Source organism: Amphiprion ocellaris, chromosome 13 (genome assembly GCF_022539595.1).
Source record: "Amphiprion ocellaris isolate individual 3 ecotype Okinawa chromosome 13, ASM2253959v1, whole genome shotgun sequence".
Taxonomy (NCBI): domain Eukaryota; kingdom Metazoa; phylum Chordata; class Actinopteri; family Pomacentridae; genus Amphiprion; species Amphiprion ocellaris.
In genome coordinates, this window is record NC_072778.1 from 28,756,286 (window position 1) to 28,775,276 (window position 18,991).

The following is an 18,991-nucleotide window of genomic DNA, read 5'->3' on the forward strand; positions in this document are numbered from 1 at the left end:
AGAAATTATTGTATTTATTTTGTCTCCCCCTCGTTTCCTAGCCGACATGGTTTCTCCCACCCAGAAGCCTTCAGTTTGCACCAACATGGCGGCCCCCGGTAGGCACGTAGGGCATTACATGAAGAGAAACGGACGATTTCTGCTTTGTAACATCGAGCAGGCGTTGGGTCACAGGTGAGGGCAGTTGATAAATGTTTGTTTTAATCTAGAATATTTTCATTTGTCTTTAGAATTGTGTTATTTGCTGTATTTATTGCATTTAATGAGCGTGGCAGCTGCAGCTAGCATCACCTGGTAGGAGGTCATGTCTTCTGGTCGGTTAGTTTCATCTCTGCACTGGGTCAAATCAGGGGAAAACGTAGATTCTCTCAACAGGTGTGGCATGTAAACTCTGCTTTATCGTAAAAATATGGCGCAGTCTTTGTAGTGGGTTGAACGTAAGACTTTGATAGATAAACAAGTTTCCATTCAGTTTTTCCTCCTGTACAGGACTGTGCAGCTGTTTTGATGTTTTCAAGAACACTGCCCAGAAGTATATTTGTTCTTCTTCCTGACTGAAACCTTAATTTTGTAATGCTTTTAATGTATGTATACACTAGATATGTGTTTCTTTTTTTCAGGAGTTTTGGTTGCACTACAGCTGTGCGACAACAAGTTGCAGAAGCTAATAAAGGTAAACTAACATTTGTAGTAACAGCTACAACAACAATAAATGCATTTGTTGATGCACTTCAAAACACTTCAAAGACACTTTATGAAACATCAGGCATAATAAGACAATTATTAAGCAACAAGACTAAGTTTAGAGTCGATATTACGTAAGTGGATCACAACCGACTCCTAAAAGGTATGCTAAGAAATGCATATCTTGGTGCAGGTAAAGGTTCTAGCAGTAGACTTCTGTATGATTTAGAGCCAATGGAGAAGCTTATTAGAAATACCAGAGTGAATGGCATTGCAGTAATGAGTGAGAGACGTGACCAACACGCAGATAACAGCTTCAGTGCTGTGTCAAGAGAGGGAAATGAGAATTCAGCAAACATTTCAAAGATGGAAACAGGCACTAAGGGAGATGCTATTGATGTGGTGGCTGAAGAAAAGTATATTGTCCAGTATGTTGCTAAGACTTTTGATTTGGGAAAGTGCAGACCTGACAGTCATCAGTGAATATATTCAAAAGATGGGTTTTGGAAAGTGTGGCAACTTTTATTTCGATTGAGTTTAAAAAAAATTGTCTGACATCCAGATGTTGATTCCTGGAAGACAGTCGGTGAGAGCAGAGGGGATAACGTAGGTTAAGGACAGACATCATCAGTGTGAGAAACGAATGCTGGGAAATTTATGTAAAGCCTATGTTTAGTAAGCCTAACTTTTAAATGAAATAATTCAGGAAAGCACATTTCTCCTAAAATTGGGTAACTGTTGCCACTTATGTTAGCAATTTTGTTTGTTAAAATTAAGAAAGCAAAATAAGAAAAATACGCAAGAATACCAGCTTTGTACTGCTTCAAACAGCTGGATTTAGTGGTGAAGGAAAAACTTTTTAACAGTAGATGTTCAGTACATCAACAACAAGAAGGTATGCATTTTGTCATTTATCAGTAGCATTAAAATCACACCTTTTTATTGATTGTGTTGCAGAATCAGCAGAGTCTATCGTCATCCCCAGGAAGAAAACATGGTATGTGTTGACCTGACTTTCATATAAAGTGTCAAAAAAACAGGCAGCCTCAGATTAAGAGAAACCTCTTTATCCAGACTGCTCATGTTCAGGTCTAGTTAGCAAGTATTCTTTATCTTTTGTGACATTGTGTGAATGTTTTTTTCACTGCACAGGAGCAAAGAAGCGGTGCTGGAGGCGCTGGCTTCAACTGTTGGCAGGGTAAGAGCTCACTCACTTCTTGAAATTTCCTGTCTCTCTGTGTTTTTAAGAGGTGGTCTATTTGTTTATCTATTCACTTACTGTTGTTTCTTTTCCCCTCCAGGATCCTACAGCGTATTCCTACCAGTTCCAGGATGATCCGTACCTCTCTCCCAGGAGTGCTGTTGAATTTGTAAGTTAAAAAAAAAACATAATTACGAGCTGTTTTATTTATTTATTTATTTCTTTTATGCCTCTGTGCCAGCAGTATCTCTTGAACACATTCAGCAAATTTTACACAAGCGCTCTCTTGGTCCTAGCAATCACCTGAATAAAATCTGGGAATTGAACTTTAGAATTCATAACTCCACCAGTGCTCTTCGTTCCAACAGTTTCATTCACCTCCTCACTCCCAGAGTTCGTACCACTCTCGGTCGATCCTCATTTCAGTTTTCTGCCATTAATGGCTGGAACTCTATACAAAAGTCCCTAAAATCCGACTCATACGTATCACTCGTCATTTAAAAAATCAGCGAGAGAAACACTTCCAGACCACTGCACCTGTTTTTAGCCTTCTTTAGCCTTTCTGTTTTTAAAAGTCTTTGTGTATTTTGTTTTTGTAGTGCTGTCTGATTTGCTGTATATGGTATCTGTTTTTGTTTTTCATCTTGTTGTATGCTGCCTCTTGCCCAGGTTGTTATCGAAAATTAACACTAGTTCTCAACGAACTTACCTGGTAAAATAAAGGTTAAATAAATATAAATAAATAAATAAAAACTGCTAACTTTGTAATCTGAGCCACAGCTGCTCTTGTCTGTGCCACAGTTCTATTTCTACATTTAATTTATTGTTTGTTTTTTTTTTTATGACCAAAAATGAAGTCAAACTGTATTAACAACAATGCAAACACAAAGTGGCAATGAACAGACATTACACTGAATCAGCAGTAGATCACTGTCATAATTAAAACGAAGAGCACTTTTGCTGGTTTATTTATTGTAAAATCGATACAGTATTTCACTGTTCATTTTAACTGAGCTCTCTCTCCTTTTTTTTCTGCAGAAGCTATACTCTCTCTCTCAGGAGTCTGGCAGATCTGCAGCCAAATACTTTATCAACAGTAATCCAAAGTTCTTCACCAAAGACTTTGCTGAACCGCATATACCAGTAAGAGACGCACACATGTGAATACGTAGAGCAGCCCCAGATGTTTGTAGTAAGAGGGACAGCTGTTGGAACACTAACAACACAGCAGCAGTATGGTTTGGTTCGCTTTGCATTGATGGATTCATAGCATGTGGTGTGTTTTTGTAGTGTCTGATGCCAGAGACGGTGTCACCGTGTCTGGAGGAGGTGAGTGAGGAGGCGCTGAAGGAACGACTCAACCTGAGGAAAGTTACAGCCGCTGTTGACATGTACGATCAACTAGTGCAAGCTGGTGAGAACACACACACAAAACACACACGCACAAAGTGTTTCTCATATTAATTTTACTATAATCCCGCTACATTAACTGTGTTTGTGTCTTATTTCTAATCTTCCAGGCACAGCGGTTTCTATGGAAACAACCCACAGCCTGCTGGACGTGATCTCTTTCTACTGTGACAGAGACCCTGCTGAAGAGGAGGGACCACAGACAGAGGACACAGTGAGTCATCCCCAATCCAAAACTAAATTAGATGTTGAGTGACAAGAAAAGAGTGCCACAGTAAAGTCAAAGCTGCTGCAGAAAATAATAGAAGTCATGGACATGTTAACAGAACAGTATAGAAGAAACCGTGTATATCACGGGAGTCTTGAGGTTCCAATGACTTCTATAACTCTTAATTTATACATCCAGCTATGCTAATATTTAGTTAATAGTCCTTTAACCACTTTCACTTCAACTAGGTGCTTTTGGTAGCTGTCTACAAGCTGCTGGTTGTATCTTTGACCACTCCTCTTGACAGAATTGGTGCAGTTCAACTCAATTTGTTAGCTTTCTGATGCAGTCTTGTTTCTTCAGCACATTCGACAGGTTTTTGATGTGATTTCAATTAGTTCTTTGGGGAGACAAGTCTAAAACCTAAATTATAGCCTGATTTTGCTGTGTCTTCACTGTTTTTGATGTGTTTTTGAGGATTGTCTTGGCGAAGCATTCAACTGAGTTCAAGATCCAACGTTTTGGCTAAAGCATTAGTTCCACTGGCAGCAGAACAGTCCCAGAGCATGATACTGCCACCACCATGCTTGCGTGTTGTTGGAATAAAGGGCCTCACCTTCTCTCCTCCAAACGTACACTACCAGTCAAAAGTTCTCATGCAATGCTTTTTATTTATTTGTATTATTTTCTACATTGTAGATTAATACTGAAGATTAACACTTTTTTGGTTTACAACATCATTCAATATGTATTCTTTTATAGTTTTGATGTCTTTAGTATTAATCTACAATATAGAAAATAAAACCATTGAATGAGAAGGTGTGTCCAAACTTTGGACTGGTAGTGTATTTCTGGTCATTGTGGCCAAATAACTCAATTTCTGTTTCTTCAAACCACAGAACTTTCCACCAGAAGCCATTTTCTTTGTGTATGGGATCAGCAGCAAACTTAAGTGAAACTTTAAGATGCTGCTTCTAGAGAAAGAGCCTCCTTGTTCCATGTAAAACACACTTGCTCTGTATATTTCCTTGCAGATTATGTCTTGTTTTCTATTTTTGATCTGTAAAGCACTTTGGTCAACATTGGTTGTTTTTTAAAATGTGCTATTTAAATAAATTTGACTTGACTTGATCATAGGCCCTGAATCCTGTGTTCCAGCAGCTTCTAATTCATTGCAGAGCTACTTTTTGGTGATTCTTGGCTGATTCTTGATTGTTTTTCGTGATGAAGATGCCTGTGTTTCAATGATTCCATCATAGAAATTTAAGAGCTGTAGTATCATTAGAAATGCAAGGCTGTCATGATACCCATCCGACTGTATGTAAACTTTTTTTCACAACTGTATGCTTAGTTTGTGTGTCTTTTGTGTTCCACAGGAGTCGAAAGATCAAAAGAAAAGGAAAGGGAATTTCCGCCGAGCATCAGACTTCCTGAAGTTCTCCTGGAAAGAAAACAACAATGCAGAGAGAATCTTTAACCTTCTGCCAGAGAGAGACACGAGGTGTTACTCTGCTCTGATCAGAGGGATGGTGAAGGTATGAGCAGGTTTTTACTGCTGCCAGTGGGTGCACTCATGTCTGAGGCTTATAGGTACATTAAAAAGTCGTATTTGGTGTTATTCAGATGAAGTGTATTTGTGTCTCCACAGCATGAAGCGTATGCAAAGGCGTTCAACATGTACACGGATATGCTCAACAACAGACTGACAGGTGAGTTTCAAGAGAGAACATGACAAGAAATGAGCTCAATGTTTGTAGTATATCGCTGCTATTGTAGAGGTGCACAAATCACAGTGATTCCTGGCAGGATGCACCTTTGTTGAGTATCAGTTCCCTCCTATCGTTAACCACATTTAATGTCTTTTTCCACTGTGTATCTAATACATTTAGAGGTCATACTAGGAGTAGAAATTGTACTTTGAAGTGATGACTTTGACATGCAATGCTTGTATAACTTATTTTGAAATATTGTTTTTAAGTGCTCCAGTTAATACACTCTATATTATACAAGTCATTTGAGTCGGAAAATCTGAAGTGATCAAAATCTAGTTTGAATTTCACTGATTAGAAATGCTACATTAACACAAGACATTTTAAACAATGTGTCATCTTTTTATTCACAGCTTTAGACATTCATTCATGTTTAATTAAAATGTTTATGCATTCATTTTGACCTCTGAATTACCACCAGAGGACGCCAAAGAGAGCAATTTTGCGTGGATTTGAAATGAAAACTCAAGACTTGACTTACTCTAACAAATCGACTGAGCATTGTTGTCAGTCTCTGTTAATCCCTGTTTATTTAAAGTTAATGTCTAATTGCTCCACCTTCTGTCTCCAGCTGACGTCCACATCTTCAACGCTCTGATCTCAGCAGCTCCAGAAGTCAGAGACAAATATCACGAGAAATGGGAGCTGATCACTGTAAGAGCATTTACATGAATTTACTCAGTGTGACATCGCCAGACTTTCTTCTAAAAAGATCTTTAAATGTTCTTTTAAAATGTTATTCATGTGTTTTTACATCACACGTTAATACGGAATAACTGTAATAACATTGCACCTAATTTTACCATCAATGTGTGTGGGTTACGTGTCTTCTTATTTGTCTGCAGGAGCTCCTGAAACAGATGAATGAACAGAAAATCCGCCCCAATCTTCTGACCTTCAACAGTGTGCTCAAAGCTCTGAGACGCTGCGGCTTTTTGGCCAAAACACAAGCTCTGCACACTCTGAGCGAGATGAAGGCGCTGGGGATAGGTGACTGTACAACCACACACACTGCTGACAACAACAACTGTTTTTTTTTTAACTCAAACTATTACTACTGCAACATTTCTATGAAATTCCACACAGGGATTCATATTCCTTTTTCTACTTGTGCATTATGAATAATTAGTCCATTTTAAAACTCTGTGTATAAATTTATCAGCAAATATGAGAATCTGTGCAATACCAATATTTCTTATACAAGTATTTCTACTCAAGGAATAATCTGTGCAATACAGTGGTCCCTCTCCATATTGCAGTTCACTTTTCACAGTCTCACTGTATTGCGGATTTTGAAATTGCATTTTGTTTCACGGAATTTTCACTATAATGCGGGATTTTGCGGTATGTAGGTATTTTAATATATTTATTATTGTGGCGAGCTGCTTTGAAGAACAACGCTGGAATAAGGATATCTGCCTTTTATGCACATCCACATCTGGCAGATGCTTTTATTTTGACAAACACAGAGGCAGGAAGTCATCAAACACACTTCACACTCACAGTCCTGACAACATGGCACTTAACCAAAGTATCTAGGCTGACTAAACCACAGTAACACAACAAAATACAAACACTAATAACACTGAAACACTAACATAAACCAAAGTAATGACATTTAAACCCCCAACACCTGAACTCCCATGGTGCATTGCAGCACAACAGTTCAGTCATAGCGACCGGTTCTGCGATCGCTATATTATTTTAATTATTTTTGCAGCAAAGTAAGCATTATTTTGCCAAAAAAATTGAAATCAGTATAAAAAATGTATAAACATCCATCCATCCATTATCTATACACCGCTTAATCCTCACTAGGGTCGCGGGGGGGCTGGAGCCTATCCCAGCTGACTCAGGTGAAGGCAGGGGACACCCTAGACAGGTCGCCAGTCTGTCGCAGGGCTACATATATAGACAAACAAGCACTCTCACATTCACACCTACGGGCAATTTAGAATGATCAATTAACCTCAGCATATTTTTGGACTGTGGGAGGAAGCCGGAGTACCCGGAGAAAACCCACGCATGCACAGGGAGAACATGCAAACTCCATGCAGAAAGATCCCGGGAAAGCCGGGACGCGAACCAGGGATCTTCTCGCTGCAAGGCGAAAGTGCTAACCACTACGCCACTGTGCAGCCCATGTATAAACAGTAATAATTAAAACATATTCAGAGAATATTTAGTGTAAATAAAATGCGTAGCGTACAGCGCTGGGCTCTGATTGGCTCAGCGACCGTAGCATCAGTCTCCTCTGTCTCTAGCAGCATTCAACATCTCTACTTGTCCATTTCACACAGACGTCTGATCGCTGTGCATCGTGTTGCTCTGCACTGTTGTGCAGTGTGTGGGGAGGGTTTACAAAGTCTCAAACTATATATAAATAATAAAATAAATATGGTCGCTACTTGGCGGATTTTCGTCTATCGCAGGAGGCTCTGGAACGTAACCCCTGCGATAGACGAGGGACCACTGTATCCACATATGACAGAATCCGTACTTTTTTTTCTACTGATCTTCCCTTTGCGTTTGCCCTATCCTCTTTGCTGCTGTAATGCTGTAATTTTCCCCACTGCTGGATTAATTAAGCCTTATCTTCTATTTTTTGCAGTCATGCATTTCATTGATTGCTTTTCTAACAGTTTTGTGTCTGTTTTCAGCTCCCAGCTTGGCCTCCTATGAACACATGTTGGCAATCTTCCACCGATCAGGTACACTTCCAGTTTTATGCTACCGTACATATAAGTGTTCACAGTCCCTGCGTCGGTTTCGTTTGCTTTTTCCGTGTGCTGAATTCAAGATTGTTGTTTCTCTCCAGGCTCCTCTGGTCCCAACGGTACTGACCTTTTGCAAGAAGTGGTGGCTGAGCTGGCAGAAACCAATTTCACCTGCCAGGACCCTCATGATGGTATGACGCAATGTTGTTTCAGCTGGCAATAGAGATTTGGAACATATGTCTCCCTTATTTGTATTTAAAGTACGTGAAATATTCAGAGAAAGCAGAGGAGTTAATACACTTAACTTGTAATATTGACATTCTGTCTCTTTCTCTCCAGTCATGTTCTTCTCCTGTGCAATAAGAGTAGTAAGTCTTTTTTTTTTAAACTTGTGTTGAATAAATATTTATCACAAATGAGTTTCTGTACAGTGTAGATTCATTTTAGAACTGTAAAAAGTATTAAGCGAAGACTTTGGTGTTTGAGGCCATTAAAAAGTCTATTTTACTGTATTAAAACTTTCCTCTCTTGTTATCCAGTGTCTAAGACAACCTGTCTCTCTCCACCTGTTTTTGTCTTAACAGTGTTTGGATAATAAAGATCTCGAGCTCGGCTATAAAGTCCACAGCCTGGTAGAATTTGGGGAGAACTACAGGCTGCTGGGAGACCCCTTCAATCAGAGTGTCTACTAGTAAGTAAGAAAGAAGCCTCACACAAGTCCTTATAAAGGGACTTCTAATACCACAGCTACCTAAAACCCTACAGCGTAGTATTTGTACCTGATCCTGTGACAGTATGTACAGTAAATTGGGTTACTGTTGCTACAATATTTTCAAAAGTCGCACAGAGTTTTTCCTTCCTCCTTTTCTCCAGTGGTCGCTTCTTCAACCTGTTGTGCATGATGGAGCACATCGATGAGGTGCTGAAGTGGTACAAACGCCTCATTCCCTCGGTCAGTACGCCTCTGCATGTCTGTCTGTTCAGCCGTACAACACTACCACAGAAGATGCAACAGCTACTATAATAATATAACCTTATTTTATTATTCAGTTAAGGCTTTTCATCTCGGAGTCACATCAAACTCAGTCAGATGTGTTTTCTTCATATACATTTTGATTTTAGGGGATTTTCCTGCAGTTTCTCTATATGCATGAAAGCACATGGAAGAAATTCACTGCAATAATCCAGAAATTTATCAGTATCCAGAAGGCCTGAGCTGAAATAATTGATTTCAAATCAGATGTTTCAATTAGTAAATCAAAATACTTTGCAATTTAGCATATACACTACCGTTCAAAAGTTTGGGGTCACTTAGAAATGTCCTTGTTTTTAAAAGAAAAGCATTTATTTTTAAATGAGGATGTTACAATCCAACCTCTAGGGTCCGCTGGATGTAACAAAAAATAAATAAATCACCAGATGTTATTGGTTCAGGTAAAGCAATTTATTGCTCAGTAGCAAATTTAACATAAAAGTGATCAAAGAAAACAACTGGTGGGTGTTGGCAAATCAAAGAACAAAATAAAACCAAACAATGGCTAACAGAATCTAATCTAGTTGAACACAAACAAAACAACTATCCTCCCTAGGCAAACCGAATCACAGTAGCAACACCCAACACAAACAGAAACTAATACAAACAGTGTACAGAACTAACTAAACAAAACTGGTGCCTGTAAACACAGGTGTTTAACACACAGTTCACAAAGACTCAAATTACCAAATAGCTTCTCACAAAGTTAGCAGACTGCTAACTGGAGCCACTGTCTCCACTTAAACTGGTAGCTCCACTCTGAATTAGCAGCCGCCAACAGAAGCTCTAAATGTCCGTATTCAGCCCTAAGTGACTATGGAACCTTCAGACCATGAACAAAACACACAGAGGCACCAGGGCGAACTGGTCACATGAAATCCCAGCCGCCAAGACTGAGTGTTTGGTTGCAGATATATACTCTTCAGGTGTGGTGATGGCTGCGCCCGGTTGGCTGAAGGTGGAAGAGAACTGGGTGGTGGCCCAATCAGATGGGGAGATGTCGAGAGGCGGGGAGAACAAAGACTGCACTGCAGGTAGTCTACTCTGGAGTCATCAGTTGAGATGGCTGGCAGCTGGGGTTCTGGAGAGGCTCTGAAAGCTGAACCCACACATGCCATCTCTCCACACAAAGACCCACAAGAAATCCCCCCCAGAAACAACACAACACCCAATTACCTGTGGCCATAACAGAAGATAACATTAAATTAATAGGAAATACAGTGTAGACATTGTTAATGTGGTAAATGACTATTCTAGCTGGAAACAGGTGATTTTTAATGGAATATCTCCATAGGGATACAGAGGAACATTTCCAGCAACCATCACTCCTGTGTTCTAATGCTACATTGTGTTAGCTAATGGTGTTGAAAGGCTCATTGATGATTAGAAAACCCTTGTGCAGTTATGTTAGCACATGGATAAAAGTGTGAGTTTTTATGGAAGACATGAAATTGTGTGGGTGACCCCAAAATTTTGAACGGTGGTGTACATGGTGTAGTTTCTAAATAACAAAACTAATGCTGTAATTCAAATTTATTTAATATGAGCAGTAAAGTTAATGGTAAACTATTGGCGCGTTTCCATTAGTACCTACTCGGCTCGACTCTACTCAACTCAACCTCAGTCATTTTCCATTACATTGAGTACCATGTCATCGTGGGTGGAGTCGTCATAGCACGGCGGCCCAAAGTCCCTTAACATCATTTGTGTGCGACACAAACGCAACACAACAATAGAGGACATCAAGGCGATGGTATGCCTGCTGCTCGGTCTATGGCTTTTTAGCAGATTTTGCCAAGTTCCATGAAGAGCAATGCGCACCGTCGCTGTTACCAGTTTTTTTTTTTTTTTAAAAATGGCGGGTTTGGTTTTCGTGACGGAGTCGCTCTCATGTATCGTCACTCCCTGTCCAATCAGTGGGCTCCACTCTGTACACGTCACATTATCGGCGCGAATCAACTTGCTTGGAACCCCGGCCGAGTAGGTACTAAAATACAACCCCTCGCAAAAATTATGGAATCACCAGTCTTGGAGGATGTTCATTCAGTTGTTTAATTTTGTACACATAAGGGCAATGTCATGACCTGCAAATAGTCCGGATCTCAATCCAACTGGAAATCTGTGGTTGAAATTGAAGAAAATGGTCCAACCTGCAAAGCTGATCTGGCAAGAGCAATCGGAGAAAGTTGGAGCCAGATTGATGAAGAGTACTGTTTGTCACTCATTAAGTCCATGCCTCAGAGACTGCAAGCTGTTATAAAAGCCAGAGGTGGTGCAACAAAGTACTAGTGGTGTATTGGAGTGTTTTTTGTTAAAGCCAGAAAGTTGCCATTTTAATTGACTTCAGTTTTGTGGCATGTCTGTGATCTTCTTTTTTCTGCAAAATTAAACAACTGAATGAACATCTTCCAAGACTGGTGATTCCATAATTTTTGCCAAGGGTTTGTAGTACCTGGTACCAGGAACTACGTCCTAATGGAAAACCTCACAAACCGAGTAGAGTCGAGCCGAGTAGGTGCTAGTGGAAAAGCGCCATATGTGGTTTAAGCTGCATACTGTGGTTCGACTGACATAAACTGACTTTTGATATTTAACAGCCAAACTATGTAAATTTTGCAGCATGTCTGACCCAGGATCTAAACAGTTGTGTCAGTGCTTTGTGTGACAGCCACACTTTTGATGGTGTCTCGTGTTTTAACCCTATTACAGATAGATCAGTTGCTTTTAAATATTGCCATGAGAAACAAACTTGTAATTTAATTAAATTTTTCTCACTTGATTTTGCACATTTTTCCTGATTTGTAGTTATCAAGACAACGACTGTTACCGATATAACACTGATCTCATGAACTTTATGACTCAGTTAATTTTATCTGCCAGTTTATTCAACAAATAAATGTGTGCTAATACATAAGACAACAATGCTTCTGTAACTGATCAGTACTTTTACTTGTATTCTGTGTTTCTAGTTGTACTACCCGAACCCTCAGGGAATGAAGGACCTGCTGCAGGCTCTGGACACTGACAGCCGCCTGGACCTGCTGCCTTCTATATGGAAAGGTGAGTTCAAAGATCACTCCATGCCTGTCTGGATGAAGATGGTTGTTATTCGGTTCAGTTCTCCTGCTCCTTTACCTCCTCAGAATGTCTAATCAACAACCTTCCCTACTGATCTGTTGTGTTGTACCTGCCTTTCAGATATCAAGTCTTTAGGTCTCACTAATAGGCCTGATATGGCGGAGGAGCTGCTCAGTCTGATGACCAGAGACAACCACAGTCCTGAGGTCAGTAAGGCTTTGAAATAATGACTCGGTTTTCCGTTATTTGGAGTTTGTAAAGTACAGAAGCAGTCTTTTTCATGCTTATTAACATGCATCTGTGTGCGTCTGCAGATTCAGGAGTCTTTTGCAGCATGTGCTCTGGATATAAAAAGTGTGTTTGATTTGAAGTTCAGTCTGGAGTGGACCAACTCCTCCCTCTCACACGTCACCATGCTGCTGCTGCGAGCCAACAAAACCGAAAAGGCCTGGTGAGAGCTTTTCTAGCAGAACTTACTGTATTCTGACTCAACCAATATGGGTTTTTCAGGGCTGATGCTGATTATTGCTGATCAAGAAAGACCGATAACCAATATTTTGAGCCAATACGCATTAAATGTTATACATTTACAGCACATGATAACAGGGAACTGACTTAGCTTAGATAAGGATTTCTATGACTGAATTTGTTCTCAGTTGGTCCCTTCTCTCCAACAGTTGTCTGCTGTTCTTCTCTGTTTTTTTAATCTCCAACTGCTCTATAGCTTTAATTGCCCATTTAAGCCCAGATCCGGAAGCTTTATTAATTATTGTTTTCCAGGCTTTGTCTCAGGGTAATCTATTTCTGCCTTCTAACTTAGCTGCTAGTCGTTAGTGTAGTCTTAGCCACTGTGAGAATAGCTAATTTCCCGATTTATGGCTTGAGTCTCTGCTAGAGAGACTACAGACAGACATAGGCACCTGTATCAGACCCAGAGTAGCTCATTAATTTATCAATAATTGGTTAATAAAAAGATGGATACCGATAATCAGAAAATGCCACATATCCCTGATAATCATCCAGTCAATAAGTCGATCTGTCCTTAATTCTGTTGCTATTAAGTTGCTTTTTTAACTGCAGAACTGTCTGACCTCATGCCCTCTGTCTAACTCCTCTACAGGGAGATGTTGCACCTCTTCAAATCCAACAACAGAGTTCCTTCGTAAGTACAACCATCCAGAGTGAGCTCATAACTGCTTAAAGTTACTGGTTACTTACTTTAAAAGTCATTAAAATATGAGGCATAGTATCTCTTTGTATTCCTTCTAATTGTCTAGAAATCTCCAGTATGCACCGTGCAGATGTCTGCTGTGGTAGAGTCCTATTCTAAACCCACAAATGTCTTTTGGAGCTCCGCCTCCATTGTAGCATGATCTTTGTCCAGGTAGCTGGTAAACATCTCTCTGCATGGTGGCCCATCGTCTCTGTTTGTCACTGGTATTCAGCTAATTAGCTGTCTGAGGGAAACTGACTCCACTGTTGACACGAGTTCCATGTCTTCAACAACACACCTGGCCATCAGTGTGTTTAGTTCTGCCTGACTTACAGACTGTGTCGATGAACTGTCGGGTTTAAATTCAAGCCTCAGCTGTTGAATGGAGCATCTACTCGGTCAGCAGCACTGGGCTCTATTGTGATTCGCTTTGTAGAAGCACCTTCTTTACCGAAGAACAGAATTCATACTCTTTCATAAGGATAAAGTTGCAGCTTTTCTACCTGCATATAGACTAGAACTCAGCAGTATCATTTTAATCTCAGTCTCAAAGAGGAACATATGATGACATAATGACAGTAAGCACACAAATTTCAGTAAGTAGGTGTAGGTGCATTATTGAATTTTCAAAGCTAAATGGTTGCATGACATCAAATGCCACCAAAGTTGTGGAATTACAGCAATGCACACTATTTAAAGAGCCCATATTATGAACATTTACAGGTTTCTAGTTTTGTTTTTGAAGTCTAACAGAACATGTTTACATGCTGTAATGTTCCAATAACAGAGTGCTGTTCACATACTGTACATTTCGGCTGTGCACCTGCTCACCGCCTGTTTGAAATAACTGGTTTTAGCTCCTACGTCTTTCAAACTCCCCTTCTAGGAATTACATCTTGCTGTTTGGTTAACTGGGCCCTTGATAGCACAGTGTAGATATAGCTCTGTGGATGTAGCTCTAGCAGAAGCAGCTCTTTTGAGGATATAATGGAAGACTGCAAGGAAGCTGCTCATTCTTTGTTTGAGAGCCAAGCAATATGTAAGTTTCAGAAGAAAATCCTGAATGTCCAATGACAGGTTTCAGGCTGTGTTTGCTGTGGACTTTACATACTGTTCACATGCACAAAAAACAACTTTATGACACACTAAAGAAAAAAAGGGGAAACCTAAAAGGCAAAATGTGGGCTCCTTAAGTGATCGCTGAGCTCATAGAGTTCACATGGAACCAAAAATGCTGGTTCTGAGTGCACTCAGAAAATCTCACCTGAATAAATGTGTTTTTAGTTATGTTACACACTGCCTGGCCCAAAAAAAAAATTGCACACTCTAATATTTTGTTGAACTTTAGCTTTGAGTATAGCACTAATTCGTTGTGGCATCGTTTCAATAAGCTTCTGCAACATCACAGCATTTATTTCTGTCCAGAGATGCATTAATTTTCCAGTCCCTCCAGGATTTCGCGGGCATTTTCAGAGATTGTTGCAGCCAAAAATGCCTGAATTCGCGGGACCTTCTCTAAAAAATTGCGATACAAGTTGCGATGTTTTAAGCTTATTTATTCCGATGAAATTGCGGGAGACATTGACAGTTGCTAAAAAGCTGCATTTTTTCAGCTTTAAGAACATGTTTTAACATTGTAATTGACAATATTTATTCTGAAATTAATTATTTAACGCTCCAACCCATTTACACAAAAGCTGGCACACCATGGTGGGAAATAAGCAGCAGCCAGATACTGGTTTAACATGAAGTGGTTGGTAGAAATTAAGGCACAAAATGAAAATTTACTATTGAATGAATCACATTTGAACATATCTGTCAGTGACTTAAAAAGTTAATTTCACTTCCTGGCACACACATATTCACACACACACACACACATGCTCACAGCTTGTCACGTCCATTAACAAGAGAAGCACTCAGAGAGCACAGTACTCCACCATGACAGGCAGTGTATAGTTGGAATTCTGTCTGATGGCTTCTACATTTCCAACCTCTCATGACTAAACATAAAAATGTATATTCATGCGGCATCATAATAATTTGTTACTCCAAGTGATTCTGGACATGAATGGTCACTGTGTCACAGCAGCACTGTGGCGGCTGAGCTGTTTGCTGTTTCTGCTGTTCTTCTGCAGTGATGACCTGTTGAACTCCTTCCTGTCGGTGTGTCGCACCGACGACGCTCCACAGAAAGCAGTGGAGTTGGTCCAGATGTCTGCAGCTTTCTGTCTCCCAACAACACCTCAGCTGGCAAAGAGAACGCTGACCGACTTTAATCTGACTGAGGAGCAAAGGTGAGGAGCGTAGACGAGTATTACGGTGTGACAGACGGAAATATCGTATGTTTTTGTCTGGGATAGTCGGTAAGAAATACATCAGCTGGTTTGCAACGTAAAACAAGAAGAGGTATCTATTTAATCATTACCAGATGTCAGGAAACAGATATAATAATAGCTGATTTGACTTACAAAAGGAGACATTTCTAAACCTGTAAAGCAGTTATAGGCTAAAAGATTGGGACAGTTTTGTATTACAGTGTAAATACAAGTATCACTGCAACAAGCGACTATTTTCACTATAGATTCAATTGACGATAACTGTGATATTTCAAAAAATGCAATATTAATATGATACAAATAATCCAGCACCAGTAACTTCTCACACAAGAACCAAATACGTTACAATTCTGGTTCAAAACTCCGCACTTGTGTTTGGATTGTTATTCACTTACCAAAAAAAAGGAGACAAAACACACAATGAACACCGTTACAGATGAATTTCACTGATACCATTTTTCTTTTCAAGTTATAGAATCAGAACCATCTTTGTTGGCCAAGTATGCAAACACATACAAAGAATTTGACTTTGATGTTTTGTTTATCTCTCTAATTACTGATAATAATAAAGTAAAGCCGCATTTAGACAAGAGCAACAGGTTACAGAAGGTAATAGAATAATAGAATAGAATATATACTTTGTTGATCCGAATAGGAAATGAATTTGTCACAGCAGCATGTTAACGTAAACAACGGAGACAACACAACTGTTGAGGGTAAACAATAGCCGGCTGGCTGTGTTGCTTCAGAGGTAGAGCTCCACTGAGCAATGGCAGCAACGGTCTTTTCCATCCATTCTCGCGTCTCACTCCTCCAAGATAATCAAAGTAAAAATAAAAACACTTAATTCGCCAACAAATGTAAAAACTGAAAAACACAGGACTAAAAAGCTGCCCTACCAGGCTGCGAAATCACCATCACCCTCTTGTTTTCTTTCGAACTCGAAATGAAACTCCAACCCAATTTCAGAATGAGTGTGAAACGACTACGTTCAATTATAGATTATGTTTAAAAGACCATGTTTAAAGTAAACCAGAATTTAGTGCAAATGTAGTTATTTGACAATAGGTACAAAATTATTAGAGAGCAATATTTCTGGGATTTATCATTTTATTGTTATTACAAAGTCTATTGGTCACGATAATCGTATAATGAAAATCTGACATCTTGACAGTCTTACTGTGGATTAACCCTCTGAACTCCAAGCAGTTTCTGGGTTCAACAATCAATTAAAGTAGAGAGAAGTCAAACATGTCTTCTGTGCAGTAAAACAAAGTTATAACATCATAAAGTATAAAAACAGATGAAAGATGAATTCTTTGAAAAATAAAAATCCTTTTTATTCGAGTTGTTATTTTGTTTTAGCAGTACTGAGGAAAAGGTGACTCTCCATACTGAAGAAATTTAATAACCTACATGTTTAGTTTCTTTTCATACTTATCTGCTTTGTGTAAACACAGCCTGCAGTTCAGCTGAACGTCCCTGAATTTATGTCACAGGATTGGTTCAGTTCCAATGGTTTATTTTTGGTGAACTTTTAAATGAGACATAAAGAATAAATGGATTTTGATGAAATATGATTTTAAGGTAAGATTTGGTTGAGTTTTGAGTTGCACATTACAGACCGTCTGTCTGTCTGTCTGTCTGTCTGTCTGTCTGTCTGTCTGTCTGTCTGTCTGTCTGTCTGTCTGTCTGTCTGTCTGTCTGTCTGTGTTTAGTTTAGGTGTGTGAGACCAATCTGTAGTTTTTGCTTCAGCCCACAGAGACAAAATGATTAGAAGCAGATTGAAGAACAGTGAAGGTTTTTGTGTTCAAGCTAGAAATGATGTTTTTAAATCCGTAGCAGTTTTCTGCAGGGTGAGTCCTGCAGAAAACTGCTGGTTCTTCCTGCAGTTTTCCAGTCCTGGTTCTTTCTTTACAGCTCAGTTTGATGTGATGATGTTTTCGCAGCTTTTCCTGCTTCCCAGTCTCCTTTTATTCTTCATGTTCACTCAGTATTTTGTCCTTTTGTCCCATCCAGAGCCATTTTATCTGAACTGGAGGCTGCAGGAGGAGAACCGTCTGACTGAGGGAGACAACACTCTTAAAATAAATAGAATACCATCGATATGAAAATCGTATAACTTCATACGGAGAGTATTTATCTGTACTTACTTTACTTATATGTGGAATAAAATATGTGTGGTATAAACACAATCTAAATCTCTTGTGATGTCTGTTTCCTATGTCCACTAGAGGTCGCCATTTCTCTGGATTTATCCAGCAGCTCACACAAGCATGTTTCACATTTTGTAGGTAGATTCCTGTGAAAATCCACTTCATGCTGTAATGCAGTCGACTTTAGAAATATTACAGAAGCCCATAAAAACCCTCCTCTGAATAATATTTTTTGAACAGTGTATTAGTATTAGCTTTATGTCATTGGGGGAAAACACAGATACAACTTTCTGTCTGTGATAACTGACCAACTTCCTCCAGTTACTGATAAATTGCTTCCTCACAGTGCTGCAGTGTGTTTTTTGGAATGCTATAGTGCCCCCTTCAGCTGTTTTTTAAAAAAAAAAAAAAAAAAAAAAAACCTTAAAGATAATAGTGTGTCTGCAGATGTCGGAATGCACTCTGTGTGTGTGTATTTCCAAAAGTGCAGATTTTATTGGCTGCATGTCCGGACAACACAGATATCTGAGGTGTGTGTGTGTGTGTGACTTGTTTAACATCAATAAAATAAAAAAAGAAAAAACATCTTTTTAAAGCTGAACCGCCTGCAAGAATAAAAATTAAGCCTAGTCGGTGTTGTTTACAGTCATTGTTGTCGTGTCTGTACCTGTGTGATGCTGAGAAAAAGCGTGGGTGGGTGTGTGCGAACCTGCACAGGTGTGTGTGTGTGTCTCACTGAAAATGTTTTTTCTCCTTTGACCAATCATACGCCGAGCTGGCAGCACGACCAAATAAGGACAAGTGGGCTAAAGTGAGTGGAAGAAGGGGGGCTCTTTAAGATGGGTGTGGTCCCAGACAGAGTGTATTGTTCTCCAGAGGACCTGCACACATTCGCTGATAAACAGTCAACACGGCAGCACAGGCGGCCAGTGTTTCCTCTCTGGACTTGGTTGTGACCACAGGAGAATATCCTAAACTCGCTCATCAATTTGAAATGCATTTGAACGCCTCTTATGTTCTGTGTAATTTGAAGGATTGAGTCACAGTTTTGCCTCAGTGTATAACTGTAGTTAAGTAACAGAATTCCCCTCATTGGACAGTCTCAAAGAGCTGCAGTATAATGGGAGAGGTGTAAAGTTACTCAACCACAATGAAGAGTTTGATACGCCTGGATAATGTGTC

The 18,991-nt window shown here is 39.5% G+C and overlaps 1 protein-coding gene across 1 annotated transcript; it reads left to right on the top strand.

Moving 5' to 3' along the window:
* Window positions 1-40: 40 nt before the first annotated feature.
* Window positions 41-17,848, top strand: ptcd3 (pentatricopeptide repeat domain 3). Its single transcript, XM_035956642.2, has 23 exons — window positions 41-174; window positions 621-673; window positions 1,642-1,681; window positions 1,837-1,882; window positions 1,986-2,054; window positions 2,924-3,028; window positions 3,176-3,299; window positions 3,406-3,509; window positions 4,880-5,038; window positions 5,152-5,212; window positions 5,844-5,926; window positions 6,118-6,262; window positions 7,933-7,983; window positions 8,091-8,180; window positions 8,329-8,357; window positions 8,574-8,680; window positions 8,863-8,941; window positions 11,992-12,082; window positions 12,221-12,306; window positions 12,415-12,551; window positions 13,221-13,262; window positions 15,452-15,610; window positions 17,673-17,848. Exons 1-23 carry the CDS (start codon window positions 47-49, stop codon window positions 17,719-17,721), a joined length of 2,037 nt encoding a protein of 678 aa, XP_035812535.2. The 5' UTR covers window positions 41-46; the 3' UTR covers window positions 17,722-17,848.
* Window positions 17,849-18,991: the final 1,143 nt, after the last annotated feature.

Coding starts and splice junctions, on each gene's coding strand:
- ptcd3 (XM_035956642.2), top strand. CDS start 47: ATGGTTTCTCCCACCCAGAAGCCTTCAGTTTGCACCAACATGGCGGCC. Junction 1,682..1,836: donor ATCCCCAGGAAGAAAACATG/GTATGTGTTGAC, acceptor TTCACTGCACAG/GAGCAAAGAAGCGGTGCTGG. Junction 8,942..11,991: donor ACAAACGCCTCATTCCCTCG/GTCAGTACGCCT, acceptor CTGTGTTTCTAG/TTGTACTACCCGAACCCTCA.